General features: G+C 39.5%; 1 protein-coding gene across 3 annotated transcripts in view; it reads left to right on the forward strand.

The window, feature by feature from the left end:
* map4k5 (mitogen-activated protein kinase kinase kinase kinase 5) overlaps positions 1-19,337 on the forward strand; it is a 121,509-nt gene that overhangs the window by 87,297 nt on the left and 14,875 nt on the right. For 2 of the 3 annotated variants that reach the window (XM_072698889.1, XM_072698891.1), the window contains 7 exons: positions 3,727-3,815; positions 5,019-5,060; positions 7,800-7,856; positions 13,797-13,881; positions 14,130-14,209; positions 14,369-14,429; positions 18,899-19,013. In XM_072698889.1, coding sequence (XP_072554990.1) covers positions 3,727-3,815; positions 5,019-5,060; positions 7,800-7,856; positions 13,797-13,881; positions 14,130-14,209; positions 14,369-14,429; positions 18,899-19,013 — 529 coding nt within the window. The remainder of the gene's footprint in view (positions 1-3,726; positions 3,816-5,018; positions 5,061-7,799; positions 7,857-13,796; positions 13,882-14,129; positions 14,210-14,368; positions 14,430-18,898; positions 19,014-19,337) is intronic. The other variant, XM_072698890.1, reaches the window with a different exon arrangement.

A 19,337-nucleotide genomic window follows, 5' to 3' on the forward strand; every position in this document is an offset into this window, starting at 1 on the left:
ACATTAAGCTTGCATTATACACTGTTAGGTTATGCATCTGCTGATGCATCGTGTTGCCGCACCCACCACACAGCAAAACTCCTAGGGATCCCAGTCAGCGATCCCCCAGGCAGACACACAGTCCAGTCCCACCCTCCGGAAATGGCCATCCATCTGCCACAGCCAGGTGATACGTGGGCCGCTCATCTGACACAAAGTCAAGCCAGCAGTACCCAAGGATTCTCCGACGAGACACAGTACCAAAGGAGTCCAGTCTTTGTCTCAGCTCACTGGATAGCGTCCATGTCTCACAGCCATACAGCAAGACAGGGAGCACTAGGACCCTAAAGACTTGGACCTTTGTCCTCTTGCAAAGATAGTGGGAGTGCCACACACCCCTTTCCAGTGACCTCATGACCTCCCATGCTCTTCCAATCCGTCTGTTGACTGCATAGGAAGAGTCACCAGAGACATGGATGTCACTGCCGAGGGAGGTAAATCTCTCAACGAGGTTGACATTCCCCCCGCAGACAGAAACACTGCTGATGGCTGTGCCTAAGAAGGCTTTAAATGCCTGGATCTTGGTTTTTCTCCAGGACACCCACAATCCCAGAGATTCAGACTCCTCGCTCAGTTTCTCGAGATCCCCAATCAAAGCCCCCATTGACTCCACTAAGATCACGGCATCATCTGCAAAGTCAAGATCAGTAAATCTTTCTTCACCAATGGACGCCCCACAGCCGCTGGACCCCACGACCCTGCCCAACACCCAGTCCATACAAGCATTGAACAGAGTGGGAGCCAGAACACACCCCTGACGAATCCCAGAATCAACTGGGAAGAACGCAGAGGTTCTCCCTCCACTCTGCACAGCACTCACAGTACCAGTGTACAGGCCGGCCATGAAGTCCAGTAGCTTTGGGGGTATCCCGCGAAGTCTCAGAATGTCTCACAGGTCACCTCGATCAACTGAGTTGAATGCTTTACAAAAATCAACAAAGGCTGCAAAGAACTTCTGTCGATATTTGCACTTGTGCTTGATGAGAACCCTTAGTGCAAGGATACGTTGAAGGATACTTTTTAGGCGTAAAACCAGACTGCCCTGGTTGCTGACAGACAAGCAAGTGATCATGGATCCTGTTAAAAATTACCCTAGCAAGGACCTTACCCAGCACTGAAAGCAGTGTTACCTCTCTGTAGTTGCCGCAATCCAGGCAATCACCCTTCCCTTTCCAGATAGGGACTACAAGTCCCGTTTTCCAGTCAGTTGGGATGATGTCTGCCTTGCAATGCTTTACCACCAGCCTGGAGAAGTTTACCCCAGATACCACAAATACCTGTGGCCTTCCCTACCCCCAGCTGATTTACCACCCGTGCGATCCCAGTGAGATTGGGTAGTTCACAGCTGATTTTAGGATCAACTTCGAGAATGGTAGACCCAGAGATGTCCAAAATGTAAGCCAGTAGCCAGCTCTTCGGGTCACAACAGCAGTGTCATCCGTAAGGTCCGTCCCATCAGCCGCCCTGACTGCAAGTCTCAGAGGAACAGATTCAGATGCAGATTCAGTGCATAATGCTTCGATTCCTCTGTAAGCAGGACGTGGGTCACTAGATCAGAGATGGTGTGTCATCTGCTCACAAATTCGTCTAACAAACGACTCCTTCTCTGCCCTCAGAGCCCTCACAGCCGTCCTTCTCAGTTCCCGCTACAAACTGAAGTATTTATTTGAAGTATTTACATTTTTTTCAAAAGTAACCTTATACACTGTAGAATTGTAGAAATGTAAGCATGATTTCTTTATCATATGTATTTGTATGAAATAAATCGGATTAAGTTTTCTGCCTTCATTGTTGGTTCTTTAAAATGATAAAATTATTTAGTATGCTAATAAATGAATATAAATGCTGAAATGGAAAGCATTGAAGGGGAGATAAAAGGTGCACATTACAGAGAACTCCTACATAAAATCAGAGCAAGGTTTTGTTTCAACCAACCAGCTGAGTAGACTGTGACTGTTTATACTCAACTGGTTGGTTGAAACAAAATCTTGGTCTGGATTTGTACTTTCTGGACCTGAACTTTCCACCTCTGCATAAAATAAACATGCTAGCTGCTGCCAGGAAGCTCAATGCGGGGAGAAGGTTCTTTAAACAGAGCAAAGATCTGTAGCTCACTGCAAACGCAGCACTGGATTAGCTTTAAATTAAGAATGTACATCCTTAAGTGTAGAACTCCAGTTGGAGTCCTGACCTTAATACGATTAAAAATTTGTGACAGTTTTTTTTATTGTTAGCCTTTGCATAGATTATTATTTTTTTCTGTTATGGTAAATGTGTTATTCAGGGTGGAATTTTAGAAATGCCTTACGTTTGCAAAACTCTAAATGTATATGTGTATTTTTAATTGTGGTGTTCAAGTTTTCATTCTTTTTTTTTTTTTTTTACTTATACAAGGAGTACATATGTTAAAGAGAACTGGGTAGGTGCTTTAGGCCAGCGTTTCTCAAACTTATTTGTCCTGGGGACCAGTCATGTCAGGCTTTGGGGCTGCAGGGCCCTGCATAAACGACCGCCCCCAACCCCCCCACCCGCAGATGCATATCCACAAAGATAGATAGATAGTATTACTATTATTATTATTGTTATTATTATTATTATTATTACTACACCACCACTGTTATTATTACTATTAGTATTATTAGGGCTTATGCCTATGTAAGAACAATATTAAACATGACCTAACAGGAGTGCTTTGGCTAAATTTGAGATTATTGCCAAATAAATATATTATTGCCAAGTAAATATACAGATATATAGTAATTAAGCTGTTGTTATTATTATTATTATCATTATTATTATTATTATTATTAATAATGCGTTTTCTTTTGAAGAAGTCATCTGATTTATCTTTTAGATGTGCATGTTTTGTTTCCAAATGGCGGCGTAATTTCGATGGTTTCATAACCTCGTTACTTAGCATAGCTTTGCAGATGAACTATCGCTAGAAATAAAACCGAATTTAATGTATGAAATGTCGTAATTCCGAGTAAATGGGCGATGCTTTTTTGCCTCTTGCTCATCATTTGATGGACGCTTCCGAAAGAAAGATTCCGGACTCCCTTGCTTTGAACATGCCATGATTTATTGACAACTCTCATAACGCATGTGTGTCCGTGAAAAGTTTGGAGGGAATGAGACAAAGGGTGGGAACGCTGAACGCTCTAGAATGCTAAAACAAGGGGCGGGCCGTGAAGTCGAGGGGGCGGGGAGGGGCACGCAGTAACAGCAGCGCTGAGATCAGACCTGATCTGACTGAATTTTGTTTGGTGCGGAATGCAAGGCTCCACGGATCGGCAGGAACCCTCTCACGGACCGGCACCGGTCCGCGGCCCATAGTTTGAGAAATGCTGCTTTAGGCAATAAAGACAATAAGTTGATTTCCTTTGTTCTGTGGACTTTGTTTTGTAATAACAGACAATGTGATGCATTTTGGTTTACAGTTGTTCACTAGACAAGCAAACAAGCTTGTTTTTCAAGCATATGTTCAAGAGTAGTGCTAAGCTGGCCCTATGTTTTCCACTGTATATCCGAGCCTATTAGTGAAGACTCCTGAAGTTTGATCCAGTTTACTGTAAATGTTTATTTAAAATATCTGAAGTATCCCGATAGACATTAGGGAATATTTGTTGATGTCTATGCAGCTTTCACCCAAGTACTCATTTTGTATTTCCTCCCATTTATCTTCAGATCATGAATATTTGGATACTTCTATGAGAGGAGATGATTGTAAACAGCCTCCTGCGCCACCACAGAGGAAGGAGAAGAAAGAGTTCCCCGTGAGTGTCTCTGAATTTTAAATAAAAGTCAGGATAATTTAATCTTTATATTCCAAGTTTCAGAAAACAAATTATTTGTTTTGTATAATCAATACAGTACCAATTAAGTATACAGTGGTACCTCAGAACTCGAATTTAATCCGTTCAGAACTCCAGATCGAATCCTAAAAAGTTCGAGTTGTGATCGAGTTTTCCCCATAAGAAATAATAGAAAACCAATTAATTGGTTCCTGGCCCCAAAAAATTACATCTAAATATGTTTTTTTTAAGCATTTAAACACAAAATGAACCGGAAAAAACAAGAGCATATACTGTACTAAACACATCTAAGCACATTTATCAAAACAGTAATTTGTAAAGTAAGAAAAATGTATCCAAACAATGTGTCCTACCCCGATCGTCCGCTCCTTCTGTGTGCCACACCCCCTCGTTAACCTAGTGTGGAATCCCCGTGTGATCAGCTGTTTCTGGTTGTTGTCATTAGTCCTCTGTATTTCAGTTTATTTCCCCAGTCCAGTTATTGTATTGTCCGTCTGCGTTTTGCCTGCCTTACCTGTAATTAAACCCCATATTCCTCGATACCCTGACGTCTGCGCCTTTGTCTCCGTTCAGTCCCCACTCAGCACAACAATATTATTATAATTAAACGTATTAATGGTTTATTATTAATATTAAAATAATGAATAAGAAATCTTTATTTTTAAATGTATTTTATTATATAATAATAATTACTGTTACTGTCTATCATTGTCTAAATGTATTTTTACTGTCTAAATACATGTATTCAGCTAGTCTAAACATACACGATGCTATCACACCGAATGCGAGGCTGAGACTGAAGCCTTACCCTTTGTTTCCGATGAGAGACGTGCTGCGTGACTCATTTCCCCGCGCGTACAAGTTATCTTAGGTCGGCGTTTACAGTTTGACTTCTGAGATTCAGATCGAGTTCTAGGTAAAAAAAATTTCGAACTGGTTGGTTCGACTTTTAAGAAATTCGAGTTCTAATGAGTTTGAGAACTGAGGTACCACTGTATTCCTCACAGTACACCTTCCTGGCACAGTTGGTAAATGAATACATTGTTAAGGATGGTAAAATAGAGGCTGGAATCACATTTGGTGATTCTTCTTATGCTGAGATCTGAATACTGTTTTGCATGTGAAGTGGGGAATAATGTATCGTGTATGTTCCTCTTCTGACAGAAGCCTGTTATTAATGGCCTTCCTCCAACACCGAAAGTTCTGGTAAGTTTTAGACATTTTTCGTAAGGTTTTTTTATATTCAGCCATGAACTGCTTCATCTTTGAGCGTGACTGTTTCAAGGTGTTTAGTGTGTATGTAGCTGATTAATAAGGGCAATTTTTTGTGTGTTGATGAAAGTAGGGGTAGACAAGTATTTTGAAAATTTTCATAAGCACTGGTAATCCTATTGTTAACACTTGGTTATTACAGGTACTAACAATGCATGCCCATCCCACTGCATGCTCACATTATCACTGCAACAAGGTTCGTTATTCCAACATTTCATATAACCGGGAAACCAGGAAGGCTTTTCATTATGGAAACCGCTCACAAGAGCTACATGGTGTTTTCAGTGTGGAGGATTGTATTGTTTTCACTTGGGAAACATGAGCTGCTTTACCTTCAGTCCTCAGTAAGGTCTCACGCTCAGCTACTCTCCTCTTCTCCTTGGTGCTTCACGCTATGCTTGAGTGACGTGTATAAGTGACAGCGAGGCTTCAGTGGTGATTGGCTATTAATCGTATGTCATCTAGCCAATCAGAGATTGTTATGGGCAGGACTTTAAATTAAGCGGTGCAGTTCCTCAGGCACAGAGGAAGAGATGGTAGCGGAGCCCCATTTTGTAATAATATTGGTTATCGGTAAAATAAAACGCAGATATCAGTAATTGGCAAAATCCTAATATCGGCCATGATTATCGGCCAGACCGATAATCGGCCGATTCCTAATAGTAACTATAGAGCTGATGTTACTTCTTTAAGTGGCCACTTGGCAATTTTGGTGTAAGTCGAAACACACCCTTTTTCTGATATCTTTACAATGTCTAATTTCACTTCCATCGTGATGGCTTTCCTCTTCACAAACGGAACACTTGCGCTTTTAACAGTGCAAAATGGCATAGGTAAGCGTACTGGGAGATGCCAGCTCCCTCACTCATATACTGCGTTGCTGCGTATTCTTCCGCTGCGTGTAACCAACCTAGTTCGCTCACGTAGTCCATAAGTACGGTGCTAATGGCGTAAGCTGTAACACTCACGTCTCAGTTTTTAAGTTTTTATGGGAGTGAGCGTCGTAAACTCCAAATGTCGTATGTCGAGACGTCGTAACCTGTACTTAGAGTTTAGGTGTTTCCTTTGGCAATGCAGTGAAAAACAATATGGATGATTGTGTTTAGCATAACTGCTGTTTAAGTCGAACCAACCATTTCTATGCATATACTTAATTACTCTATGCATTACACAAGACATAGTGTATTCAGTTAGTAAATTAAATGTTCTTACTCTTGATAGTTTTAAAAGCATTTTATCTGTCTGGGACAACAAAAACTTCAAAATTATTGTGAGCTATTCTCTTAAATTAGCCATTAAATCTAAATCTAAATCCTGAGTACTAGCCCATCATCCAGGAGCTGACTGCAGTTATAAAGGTGAGAGTGGATAAAGGAAGCAGAAGAGGCTTTGAGAGACTGCTTAGAGATGATGGAGTGGAATATCTGTTAATATTTACTTAAAGCCATGTTTTAGTAATTTATAAGCACTTTCATAACTAATAATGCATTCATAAAACAGGACTACTACTAAAAAAAATTAAAACTAAAAAGGTATGAAAAGTGGCAGCTTTTAATTATGTGCACTCTCAACCCATGTCTGCTATCCCTACGGCATTATCACGTGATTGAAGTGTGGCTCTATCTAGCAACCTGCTGCAGAGCGTATGGAGCCCTGGAAGGGAAAAAAAAATTGATGGTTGGGGAAAAAATGGGCTCTCACAAAGGTGGGATGCCTTGCTTACGTATTGCTATTTACATTTGCATATTTCTGTGTCATTTATTCTTCTGTTATTTTGTATAAGAATGCAGAAGGTAATAGTAGGCAGATCAGATAGCTCACAAAATGTCATGTAAGTATTTTTTATTTATATCACATTTCGCATGTGATGGAAATTATGGCTCCTGAAAAAAGCATTTGACTCCTAAATATTTTGGGTTTAGCAGCCTACGTGTGATGCCCTGCTCGACCGATCCACCTGTGTGCCACACCCCCTCATTTACCTCTTGTGAAACCCCAATTGTTATTAGCTGTTCGTTTTATTTCTGATTAGTCCAGTGTATTTCAGTTCGAGTACGTTTCATTAGGTCTGTCACCTTGAAGTCTGGTGAAGTCTAGTATTGTAGTGTTGCCTGTCTGTGACTATTCCATGTCCCTGCGCCCTTGTTTCATTAAATCCCGTATTCCCGTATTCACAAGGTGCTGAAAGCATTCTTTAGAAATGTTGGCCCATATTGATAGGATAGCATCTTGCAGTTGATGGAGATTTGTGGGATGCACATCCAGGGCACGAAGCTCCCGTTCCACCACATCCCAAAGATGCTCTATTGGGTTGAGATCTGGTGACTGTGGGGGCCATTTTAGTACAGTGAACTCATTGTCATGTTCAAGAAACCAATTTGAAATGATTCGAGCTTTGTGACATGGTGCATTATCCTGCTGGAAGTAGCCATCATTGGATGGGTACATGGTGGTCATAAAGGGATGGACATGGTCAGAAACAATGCTCAGGTAGGCCGTGGCATTTAAACGATGCCCAATTGGCACTAAGGGGCCTAAAGTGTGCCAAGAAAACATCCCCCACACCATTACACCACCACCACCAGCCTGCACAGTGGTAACAAGGCATGATGGATCCATGTTCTCATTCTGTTTACCCCAAATTCTGACTCTACCATTTGAATGTCTCAACAGAAATCGAGACTCATCAGACCAGGCAACATTTTTCCAGACTTCAACTGTCCAATTTTGGTGAGCTCGTGCAAATTGTAGCCTCTTTTTCCCATTTGTAGTGGAGATGAGTGGTACCCGGTGGGGTCTTCTGCTGTTGTAGCCCATCCGCCTCAAGGTTGTGCGTGTTGTGGCTTCACAAATGCTTTGCTGCATACCTCGGTTGTAACGAGTGGTTATTTCAGTCAAAGTTGCTCTTCTATCAGCTTGAATCAGTCGGCCCATTCTCCTCTGGCCTCTAGCATCAACAAGGCATTTTCGCCCACAGGACTGCCGCATGCTGGATGTTTTTCCCTTTGCACACCATTCTTTGTAAATCCTAGAAATGGTTATGCGTGAAAATCCCAGTAACTGAGCAGATTGTGAAATACTCAGACCGGCCCGTCTGGCACCAACAACCATGCCACACTCAAAATTGCTTAAATCACCTTTCTTTCCCATTCTGACATTCAGTTTGGAGTTCAGGAGATTGTCTTGACCAGGACCACATCCCTAAATGCATTGAAGCAACTGCCATGTGATTGGTTGATTAGATAATTGCATTAATGAGAAATTGAACAGGTGTTCCTAATAATCCTTTAGGTGAGTGTAGATGAGGTGCTTTAATATTATAAGTATTCTTATGCTTAAACATTTATATTGAGATTTCCATTAAAATTTGTGAAAGTGTGCATGTTGTTAATCTTTGGGGGCAACACGTGGCTCAGCAGGCTGACCCCTGATTTACACTGGATGCGTATCCGCTGCGGTGTGAATGCGCTGCGTTCCCATTCCGTCCGAGGCCGTCCGCCAATTCACACTGGATGCGTTTGTGATCCGTATCTGATCCGGCGCGAGATCACATGACCACGGGAGAATAACATTTAACATAACATGTATCTATGTTTCTATGGATAAAATAATGTGTCACTCCCATATAGGTTACTGAACACTTTATTAGGAGTTTACAAGTACTTCACAGTACAGGTTACTTTCATTAAAAATCAAGTATATACATAGTTAGTTGGAAGATTCAACTTATCGTCAAATTCCAAAACTTCTGAAGTTTCACTCCCAGCCTTCTCCTTTCTACTATTATCCTTGTAAAAAGGATGTCTGGGGTAGTACACAATTCCGTGTTTCTCCACCTCCAAAATTAATTTTTCCTTGTCCATGATGTGACGGAGAATTGGCGCATGCGCTCTGTGTTGCGTTCTTGATCCGTATCCGTCAAAAATAAACTTGATGCGCATCTCGACGGACTGCCGGACGCGTGATGGAACAGAGACGTAGCAGAGACGCAACGCAGCGGATCTGGTATAAACTGATGCATTGACTTTATTGGCGCCGATTGCCTGCGGCTGCCGTGTCGGAAACGCATCGCAGCGGATACGCATCCAGTGTAAATCAGGGGTGAGCCTCTGCATCTGTGATTGTAAGGTTGGCAGTTTGAGCCTGGCTTTGGCAGAATAGTCACATGTCTGAAGCCCCTTATCCCCCCAGTTCCATGGGTACCACTGCAGGTGGCTGCCCTTCACTGCCAAGCTTACTTACACTAACATACCTGTATGTGTCTGTGTGTCATGGACAGCAAGATGGGGTAGGCAAAAAGAGAATTTCCCCAATAGGATCAACAAAATGTCATAATATAACAAGCAATGCTTACAGCATGTTCTTAAGAACAAGGCATACAATAATCAGGCTTCCAAAATATGCAAAGAAAGATGGTCAGGGGGATAATAATAATAATAATAATAATAATAATAATAGATTTAATTTATAACGCACTTTACATTTAAAATAAATCTCAAAGTGCCACAAAATGAGTCATCCTAAAAAAGTGAAAAAAAACACACATTAAAACAACAATTAAAACAAGCAAGTCAATCAATAAAGAAACCTACAAAATTAATTCAAATCCATAAGTTCTATTAAAAAGAAATGTCTTAAGTCCTTTTTTAAAATTTTCAATAGTCTGTGGGGCCCTCAAATGGTCTGGGAGGGTGTTCCATAGACATGGGGCGGCAGAACCGAAGGCCCGATCACCCATGGTGCTAAGTTTGGTCCTGGGAAGTAGGAGACGATTTGCATTTGTAGATCGTCGAGACCGTGTTAAGGTTAGGGGGGTAAGTAGTTCTTTTAAGTAAAGGGGGGCATTTCCATGGATGCATTGGTGAGTGATAAGGGAAACCTTGTATTCAATCCTTGCAGAAACGGGAAGCCAGTGCAGTGATTGAAGAATGGGTGTAATGTGTTCATATTTTTTAACTCTCATCAGAATCCTTGCTGCACTGTTCTGTATGTATTAGAGTCTTTGAAGATGTTTATTGGGCATTCCAATGAGAAGTGCATTGCAGTAGTCGATTCTGGAGGAGATAAAGGCATGAACCAGTTTTTCAGCATCTGGCAAGGTGAGAGTAGGACAAAGTTTTGCACCTGTTGTGAGGTGGTGGAATGAAGTCTTGCAGAGATGTTTAATATGAGTTTCAAAAGTGAGTTGAGGATCAAGTCTAACACCAAGGTTGATGACTGACGAGGCAAGGGAAATGTCATGACCGGAGACCGTAATACTCGGTATGGAGGCTGACTGAAGCTGATGTGGGGTACCAACCACGATTGCTTCAGTTTTAGAGCAGTTTAACTGGAGAAAGTTTTGTTTCATCCACACACTGATCTCCTCAAGACAGATGCTGAGTTTCGATGAAGATGATGCTGCAGAGGAGTATTTCTCAGTTTTCATGTAAAGCTGTGTGTCATCAGCATAACAGTGAAATGAAATTCCATAGCGGCTAATGATTTGGCCAAGAGGGAGCATGTATAAAGTAAAAAGGATGGGGCTGAGAACTGACCCCTGCGAGACTCCACAGGTCACAGTGTGCGTCCGGGACCTTGCTTTTCCAAGGGAAATATACTCTGTCCTGTCTGTAAGATAAGATTGAAACCAAGACCAGGCAGTGTCAGTTAGTTCAATGGTGTGATGTAACCAATTGAGGAGTATATCATGGTCAATGGTGTCGAATGCAGCAGATAAATCAAGAAGAACGAGTAGAGAAGGTGAGCCAGCATCAGCCGTCATCAGCAAGTCATTTGTGACTCTAATCAAAGCTGTTTCTGTGCTATGGGCAGAGCGAAAACCAGACTGAAATTTTTCAAAGAGGTTGTTGTATTTGAGGTGATCCTGAATATAGATGGCAACTACTTTCTCCAGGACTTTAGTGAGGAATGGAAGGTTGGAAATAGGCCTATAGTTGGCAAAAACTTCTGGATCAATAGTGGGTTTTTTGTGAAGTGGTCGGATTATAGCGGTTTTTAAAGCAGATGGAATGTAGCCAGCCTGGAGGGATTGGTTAATGATTGTGGTGATCAAAGGAGTGATGGTAGAGATGTTTGCTTTCACCAAGGCTGTAGGAAAGGGATCCAGAGCACAGGTGGAGGGCTTCATCTTCCTAATAATTTCTTCAACCTCTTGATGAGAAACTTCTAGGAAGCAGTCGAGAGGCTGAGCAATCACAGGCCATGGATTGATGGTCAGAACAGATAGATCTGGTGGATCTTGGAAAGCCGAGCGAATTGAGTTAATTTTTGCTTTGAAGAAGGTCATAAAATCATTACAGCGCTCTTCTGTATTTTCAACAGGTATAGGAGTTTGTGGTTGGAGAAGTTGATTTACAGTGGAGAATAGCTGCTTAGAGTTTCCATGGCTGTTTTTAATGACATTTGAATAAAACTGAGACCGTGCCTCTCTAAGGGACTTTGAGTATGCCTTTTGATAGGGAACATGTTCCCCCCAGTCATATAGAGACCCTGATCTGCCCCCCCAACCCCCGCTTTTCCAGATGTTCTCTGGTGCAGTAGATGTTGTTACCCCCAGCCTTCCCAACCTTCTTCTCCATACTTATGTGTGATACCACCCTTTTTATAGGGTTTAGGACAATAAACCATGTTTGATCACAGCCAGGCAGGAGTCATAAGCAAAAAGGTCAGGAACCAGACAATGGTGATGAACGACTTGGTCCCTTGATCCTCCTACCTTGTGGCAGCTGGACTTTTCTGTCTTTGTTAGGTGATTTGCATAGGATAGCAGCTTGCCTTTTGGTCTCAGGGCCAGGCGCTTTCCTGATTACCATTACTATCATTGGATTGATTACAAGCGGCCACAAAAGCTGGGATTTCTGTGTCAAGAGAGTGATAATATAACCAGTAAGAAATAATATAATATAATAAAATACTACAACTTCCATGATGACCCAACCATGTTAATGATGCATAAATAACTGAAACACAAATGTCACTTGCATGCAGGTGGATGCAGACATTCCACCTTAGGGATATTGATTCCAGGGAGGCAGATGAGGGGCATCCAGGAGGGCGGGGGTGCTGGCCAATGCTTGGCAGGTATTACTGTAATACCATATATAATGGGATGGGTACAGGTCGGGCGGGGGGGGTGCAAAACTTGCTGGGTAGAGAGTGGTGGTAAAATTTGGGGTGAGGCTGCAACAGTAAAACTACTTGCAGGCTAATTTCACCATTGCTGAATAGCAGAACAGATTCCCAGGACATTGCGCATCATTTGCAGGTGTCAGGGAGCTGCTGTCAATTTGTGGGAGGCTCTCATTACTTCCAGGAGAGGTGGGATGACTGTGGATGCAGTTATGGTCACACAGATCAAAGCGGTATGCAATACAAAAAAAGAAATCTAGTAAAACAAAGACCTGTCACAGCATTCTTTCAAACAGCAAGTAATGTAAGTAGAGGTAAATTTTATATAGGCTTAATCTATATCAAGCTTAGGTTGCGTGCAATTGTCAACATAATTTTCTCCATATCTCTGATAGGCTAATTTAGGTAATGGCTTCATCTAAGTTTCACTTATCATGCTATTATATCTGTTAGAATAAAGCAATAAATCTACGAATGTGTCCTCACATAATATGTAACATTACAGCATACTGAGGCTCAGTAAATTTAAACTTTCAACACATTGTAGAGAGGGCGATCTGTTGTTTATTCTATTGTCCAATAGGCTATTGGTGGGTGATTGGGAATTCCATACCTGTGGGGCTATTATTGTAGCAAAATTATTTGCAAATGTGTAACGAGAGTGTGGCTATATCTCAATCCATGTGTGTGTAATCAGATTTTTGAATGTGTACAGGAATCTATAAATGTGTATTCTGAATCCGTGTGCGTAATCAGATTTGTAAACCTGTAAAAGAATCTCTAAATGTGTAATGAGATTTGCAAGCGTACTGACATTTGTACGTGTATAGATAAATCTGTAAATGCATGCATAGATCTGTGAATACATAGAAAAATCTGTAAATGCGCTGTCCCACTCGCAAGCTTTTGAGGGCCTAAGTGTGGAACGCTATTGGTATAAACCGTAAAAAAAATACCTCACGACATGGAATGCTGAATGATGTGTCTCAACTATATGAATTATATGCTGAATTATATGTCTGACTTGGAACAAATTAAGTTAAAATCAGCAAAGCAGTCAAGGCCGGAGTAGGACTGAATTTTTAACCAGGATTTATGACACTATATGTTTTGATTAACATAACCATTATCTAGGCTACTGAACGCACATTAGCACCAGTACACTTCAATTTTGCACTTATATATATAATATATAATTACAGGAGGCTTCAGGCTCTTATTGCATGCTCCTTAAAAGGACAAATATTGAAAAACTTACTCGAATGAGTGATAGGTACAAAATTTACAGTAAGCACTGAGGCTGACCTCCTTCACATTGTACATATATGGACAGATGTTAAACACTGTGACAGTGTTGCTAAAGTATACATATAGAGAAAGCCAGGAGAATCATTTGAGGTTGATCACATTGGAGATGAAAATGGCACTATGGAATTACACCCTATATCTTTGATCTGCCTTCAAAAAATTCACTTTCACAAGAAAAAAATGCACCACTGCCCCCAGTTGCCCTATGCTAACTGTCTGCCTGTCCTGTAGATGGGTGCTTGCTTTTCCAAAGTCTTTGATGGCTGTCCATTGAAAATTAACTGTGCCACATCATGGATTCACCCTGATACAAAAGGTAAGCATTCTCAAATGAGTCCTAAAACAGCATTTTGTGCCATAAAAGCAAAAAGTAAAAGTACCTTTAAAAAGATGGATTGCTTTGTGGGGATGTGCTTGAAGATCCCTTACACAGTCAGTTGTCATTTTGGAGTCTTGTTCCTTAAAGGGTAGAAAAACAAACCGAAATGTTTTCCAAGATGAGACTATTTGAAATTCTCTGCAGAGTTTATTTCAACTGCAATAAAGCATTTTATTTCTTATCAGACCAATACCTTATTTTTGGGACTGAAGATGGAATTTACACACTGAACTTAAATGAGTTGCATGAAGCCACAATGGAGCAGGTGAGATATCAGTTTTGGAATATTTTCTTGTTTACTTTTGGCATTTTTTGAACTCATTTTGTGGGTTTTTTAGTTTTATTGTCTCAGACAAGAAATGTATATCTAATTGTATTTGCATGTAAAACAGATCCTCAGTGTTGCTATTTTTTGGTCTTTTAGCTGTTTCCAAGGAGATGCACCTGGCTTTATATTATCAACAATAACCTGATGTCTTTATCAGGTAAGAAGGGTGCTAACAGTGCCTCTCACTGGACATATTAATGAGACCTAAATGATAAAAGGCTTTATTACTTACAATATTTTCATTGCGTAATTTTGTCAAATTATAGACAATTATATGTAGAAATTTGGAGGTATAGCAGCAGATAAAAAAAAGATTGCACACAAATATGTTCTCATACAGACTTTTATCTTTGGTAAAAATTATTATAGTTTCACTGGTTTCTCTGTAGCAGTCCCTCCAGAATTTTTTGTGTGATTCTGCGATTGCAGAAATTAATGCAAAATCCGGCAAACTGTAATATCTGCAAGAGCTTGCAGTTTTTCAAATTTAAAACAGCTTTTATGTAAGAAATTGCTAAATCTAAAGACCTCTTGCATTTGGACATGTTCAGTGATGCAATCTTAGTGCGCATTTTTGTGTGTGTTTTTGCTATGCTCCTTTGCAGGGATGTGAAGCACAGCAAACACAATGCATCAACTTTTGGGTACGGTAAATGAGATGTAAGTTGTTAGGTTGAGGCATTTGGACACCTATGTGCATTTAAGTCAGTGTCAGAATGTGCTTAAGGGTCAACTACATGAAACACACCCACATTTTGGTGTTTCTTCACTCAAAGTGCATATTTAGTGCACAGATCAACAAAGTCTACATAAAACAAACAATGGGAACATGAAACAGTAAAACAAACAATCGAAAATGAAACTAAACATTTTTCTGGAATAACTCACAGTTCTTGCTAGAATAACTCACAGTCACTTCCGTGGATGTTAACCAGCCTTTAATAATAAAGACACAGAGCCATGGCTCAATGAAAAATACAGTGACCAGGCGAGAGCCAGCAGAAGACCAGATGTGCACAATGTAACATGTGAATCTGTACCATAAACAATCTAATATATAAAATCAATAAGCTGCTGTCCAGTGAAAAACATGTATCTTCAAAAATTTATTTCAGGAGCATGAAAATACACATTTTCTCTGAAACTGCTTTACAGGATAAACCTAAAACAGTGTACTGAGACAACCTTAGCAGCACAAATATAAAAACATACACAGCCATCAGTGAACACTTTAATGTTTTAAATGGACTTGCATGGATTGTTGCCAGCAAATATTTCAGTGTCAATAAGGCACAAACTAATCTTGCTTTATACACTTACAAATAACAATGAAGTTAGTCAGCTAGATATCTAGCAATACATGCTAAACTGTTAAAATAAGTGATATAAAGTAATCACAAGAACAACCACTATGAATGCAAATGTTAACTAGTACAAACATAAATACTATTTAAATAGATGACTTCATAACACATATTTTCATTGGTCAATTACATATCATAATGCTATCAGTAGACAGAGGATAATAAGTCACAATCATCAAAAAGTGGACATACACGATTTTTGGACAGCAACGATATATACATATATTTTAGGGCTGTGAATCAATTTAAAAAATAAGTCACACAGTTTTCTGTGATTAACCACGATTAATTGTGTCTAACATTCAAATTTACAATCATATATATTTACATACTGAAGGGTCACATCTCCCATGTATGTAAGTCAAAAAAGTGCTTTGACATAAGCATATTGAGTTAAGTGTAGGGTTTAAGTGCACTAAAGATGCACTTTGAGTGAAGAAACACCAAAATGTGGGTGTGTTGCATGTAGTTGACCCTTAAGCACATTCTGACACTGACTTAAATGCACATACTGTAGGTGTCCAAGCTGATAAGTGGAAAATATACTTTTACTTTTTAAGCACTTTTTGACTTAAGTGGTTGATGGGAGAATTGACCTGAATCCCTAAATGAGTATAGAATTAAGACATTTGAAAGTATATGAGTCATTCTCATTCTCTTGTTCTAATTCTCTCGTTGCATAGCATATTCACTTTCTCTGTTTTTTAAAATTAGTTTGAAGACAGACTTACATTGTGCACTCCCATTATTTAAGTTGTCGATTTTGCCTCTGAGGGTGTTAATTCTGTAATAAACAGAAGTATTTCATCAAATATGGGGCAAGTGTTATGGAAAAACAATGACAAAACTAACCAAAAACTGAGCAAAAACATACAGTACCAGTCAAGCGTTAAGACACCCCCCGGTAAAAAGGTTTATTTGTATTAATTCTAAAGACATCTAAACTATAAAATATGACATGGATTATGCACAGACCAAAACAATAATTAAACAAAAAAAAATGTTGGGGAGTGGGGCAACTCTGTAAATTGGGACTTAATCATACTGTTTAATGAAACAGCAAAAGAAAATCAATATATATTAAGTATAGAACAAATCTTATAATTAAAGAAATTAAAAAATGAAAATTCATTATCATAATTAAGCACATACTGTAATTGAAAGGACATTTGGATTACGGAAAATATATCTGAAATGACATATTTAGATGTCAGGTGGAACATTTCATTGCAGCCCTCAGAAGGTCGCGGCATTCTTTGTGGCATGTTGCATAACATTGCCATGCGTAATGGATGTCTTTTGGACATAAACGGGGACACATTAGAGGACTTTAGAAGGCGTGACACTGCAGGCTGCCAACAAAGGAATGTATGCTGGCAGCAGCATGGGCAAGGAGGGATCAGCTGGCAGAAAAGCTGAATCGTCTATAACCTGGTAAGGAATCTAAATTGTGAGAGTAGAAAAATAACAGCCCTACTGCATTTTATTTGAACATTTTAAGACATCTTAAAAGCTGTAGGTTGTGTTTTGTTTGAACAAACATTGCACTTTTATTTTGCGAACTGCAGACCCAAAATGAACATACAAGCATAATTAAGTTCTTGTTGAGCAGCGAGCTTCTGCTTTCCCCATGTTCTGACATCATTATACCCCTTTCGGCATGCGCAGATGATCTGGTGATGCCAGAAAACGAGGACAGGCTCGAAAGGCTTAGGTGTTGGTCCCGTAGATGATGCAGTCCCGCCTTTTTACCTCACACATGAGCATTTCCATTTCCTTGGCCGAAAATCAATCTGGCTTGCTGGGCAAATGCTCCGTTGTGATGGCAATCCACAGTAGATCATGCGCTGCTGCCTTTTAAAGGTGAAGTGACGTGCCATTCTGATTGGTTTATTGCTTTTTATGCCCAAAACACGCCTCTAAATAATTAGAGTTAGGACAATAAACACCCCTATAACTGTTAGTTCCGCTTTGGGATTTACTCTTTGCATTAGATCCTGAAAATATTGTCTACCAAATCAGTGCAACGAATGACATAATTTTAATATACCTAAAAATCGTCAATTCTAATGTCAGAATTGTCAGTTACTCTACACAAAAAACAAATAACTGTTATTTTTTTCCAAAAATTCTCAAGTTTGTGAGAATGACCCAGATTTTATTTGTTTAATGGTTTGACTTGTAATGTACTAATTATTCATTTCCAACAAGGATAAATACAACTTGTAACTTGCAAGCATTGTATTATAAGTAAGGATTTTCTTTTGTTTTAATTGCACAGGTTGACAAGTAATGGCATATAACACATACATGTTATATCCTCCTGAGACCCCACCCATTCATTTATGTCCATTGTAGTGGACATTTTATTTTTGCATCTATCTTTTCACTGATGTTAGGAAACATATTTATTCCTGTTGTACACTAAAGAGGACATGCTGTGAAATTAAAAATAAAAATAAATATGAAAAAATCTAAATATATGTAAGATGTCTTATTTCCTCCAAAGACAAATAACCTAAAATTGAAGAACACTTTTTTCCTTGGGTCTCAGGAGGATATAATATGCAGATATATATATATATATATATAAAAGAAAATAGTCTTTAGTTGTTAAGCCATATATACAGAATATGACTGAGGCCGTGATTCTTGAATTCATATAGGAAATAAAAATGTAATGAAACAACCACAAAAAAATCCTGTAGGGACTGTACTGTTAGTGATACTGTTCTGTGTTGCTATTAGTCTCTAAGTTAATTTTTTTTAACTTACCTGAAATAAATGATGCTTCTTTATTTTGTGTACAATTTGTGTCAACCTTGCCTGACTTGACTGATTCATCTGCTTATATGTCTTCGGCTTCAACAGAAGGTAATTGTACTCATTTAAATGCCACCCCAATGCTTGAATGTCACAGTCATTTTTTTAATTAAGGTACAAGCATCCTCTACTATGAAGAAAGGCTAAATTTGTAAAGGGAACTGGAAATATTTCGGCTTCTGATAACATGCATAGTGCATAAATCTTACTGAAAGACTAAATGATGATCAGTATGGATAAATTCATTCAGTTTACAAAATCCTGTCTGTTTTCTATTACAACTATATATTTACTGAAGTAACTTCATTTCAAAAGTACTGTGATTTTATCGACACACCACAGTTTATCCACGTGTTTTTTTGCTTTTAGAGGACTCCACATACTAATGTTTTTTTTAGGTGGAAATGCTTATATTTTTCCTCCTTTATGACTATTCCAGGAAAGACCTTTCAGCTATATTCCCATAACCTTGTTGGACTCTTTGAACAACTGAGAAAGCCAGGCTTAGCGGCACAATTTCAAACTCATCGCCTTCCAGACAAGATCTTGCCCAGGTAAGCAATGAACATATACATATACACTCACCTAAAGGATTATTAGGAACACCTGTTCAATTTCTCATTAATGCAATTATCTAATCAACCAATCACATGGCAGTTGCTTCAATGCATTTAGGGGTGTGGTCCTGGTCAAGACAATCTACTGAACTCCAAACTGAATGTCAGATTGGGAAAGAAAGGTGATTTAAGCAATTTTGAGCGTGGCATGGTTGTTGGTGCCAGACGGACCGGTCTGAGTATTTCACAATCTGCTCAGTTACTGGGATTTTCACGCACAACCATTTCTAGGGTTTACAAAGAATGGTGTGCAAAGGGAAA

Source organism: Paramormyrops kingsleyae, chromosome 14, assembly GCF_048594095.1.
Source record: "Paramormyrops kingsleyae isolate MSU_618 chromosome 14, PKINGS_0.4, whole genome shotgun sequence".
In the NCBI taxonomy this organism is placed as follows: Eukaryota; Metazoa; Chordata; class Actinopteri; order Osteoglossiformes; family Mormyridae; genus Paramormyrops; species Paramormyrops kingsleyae.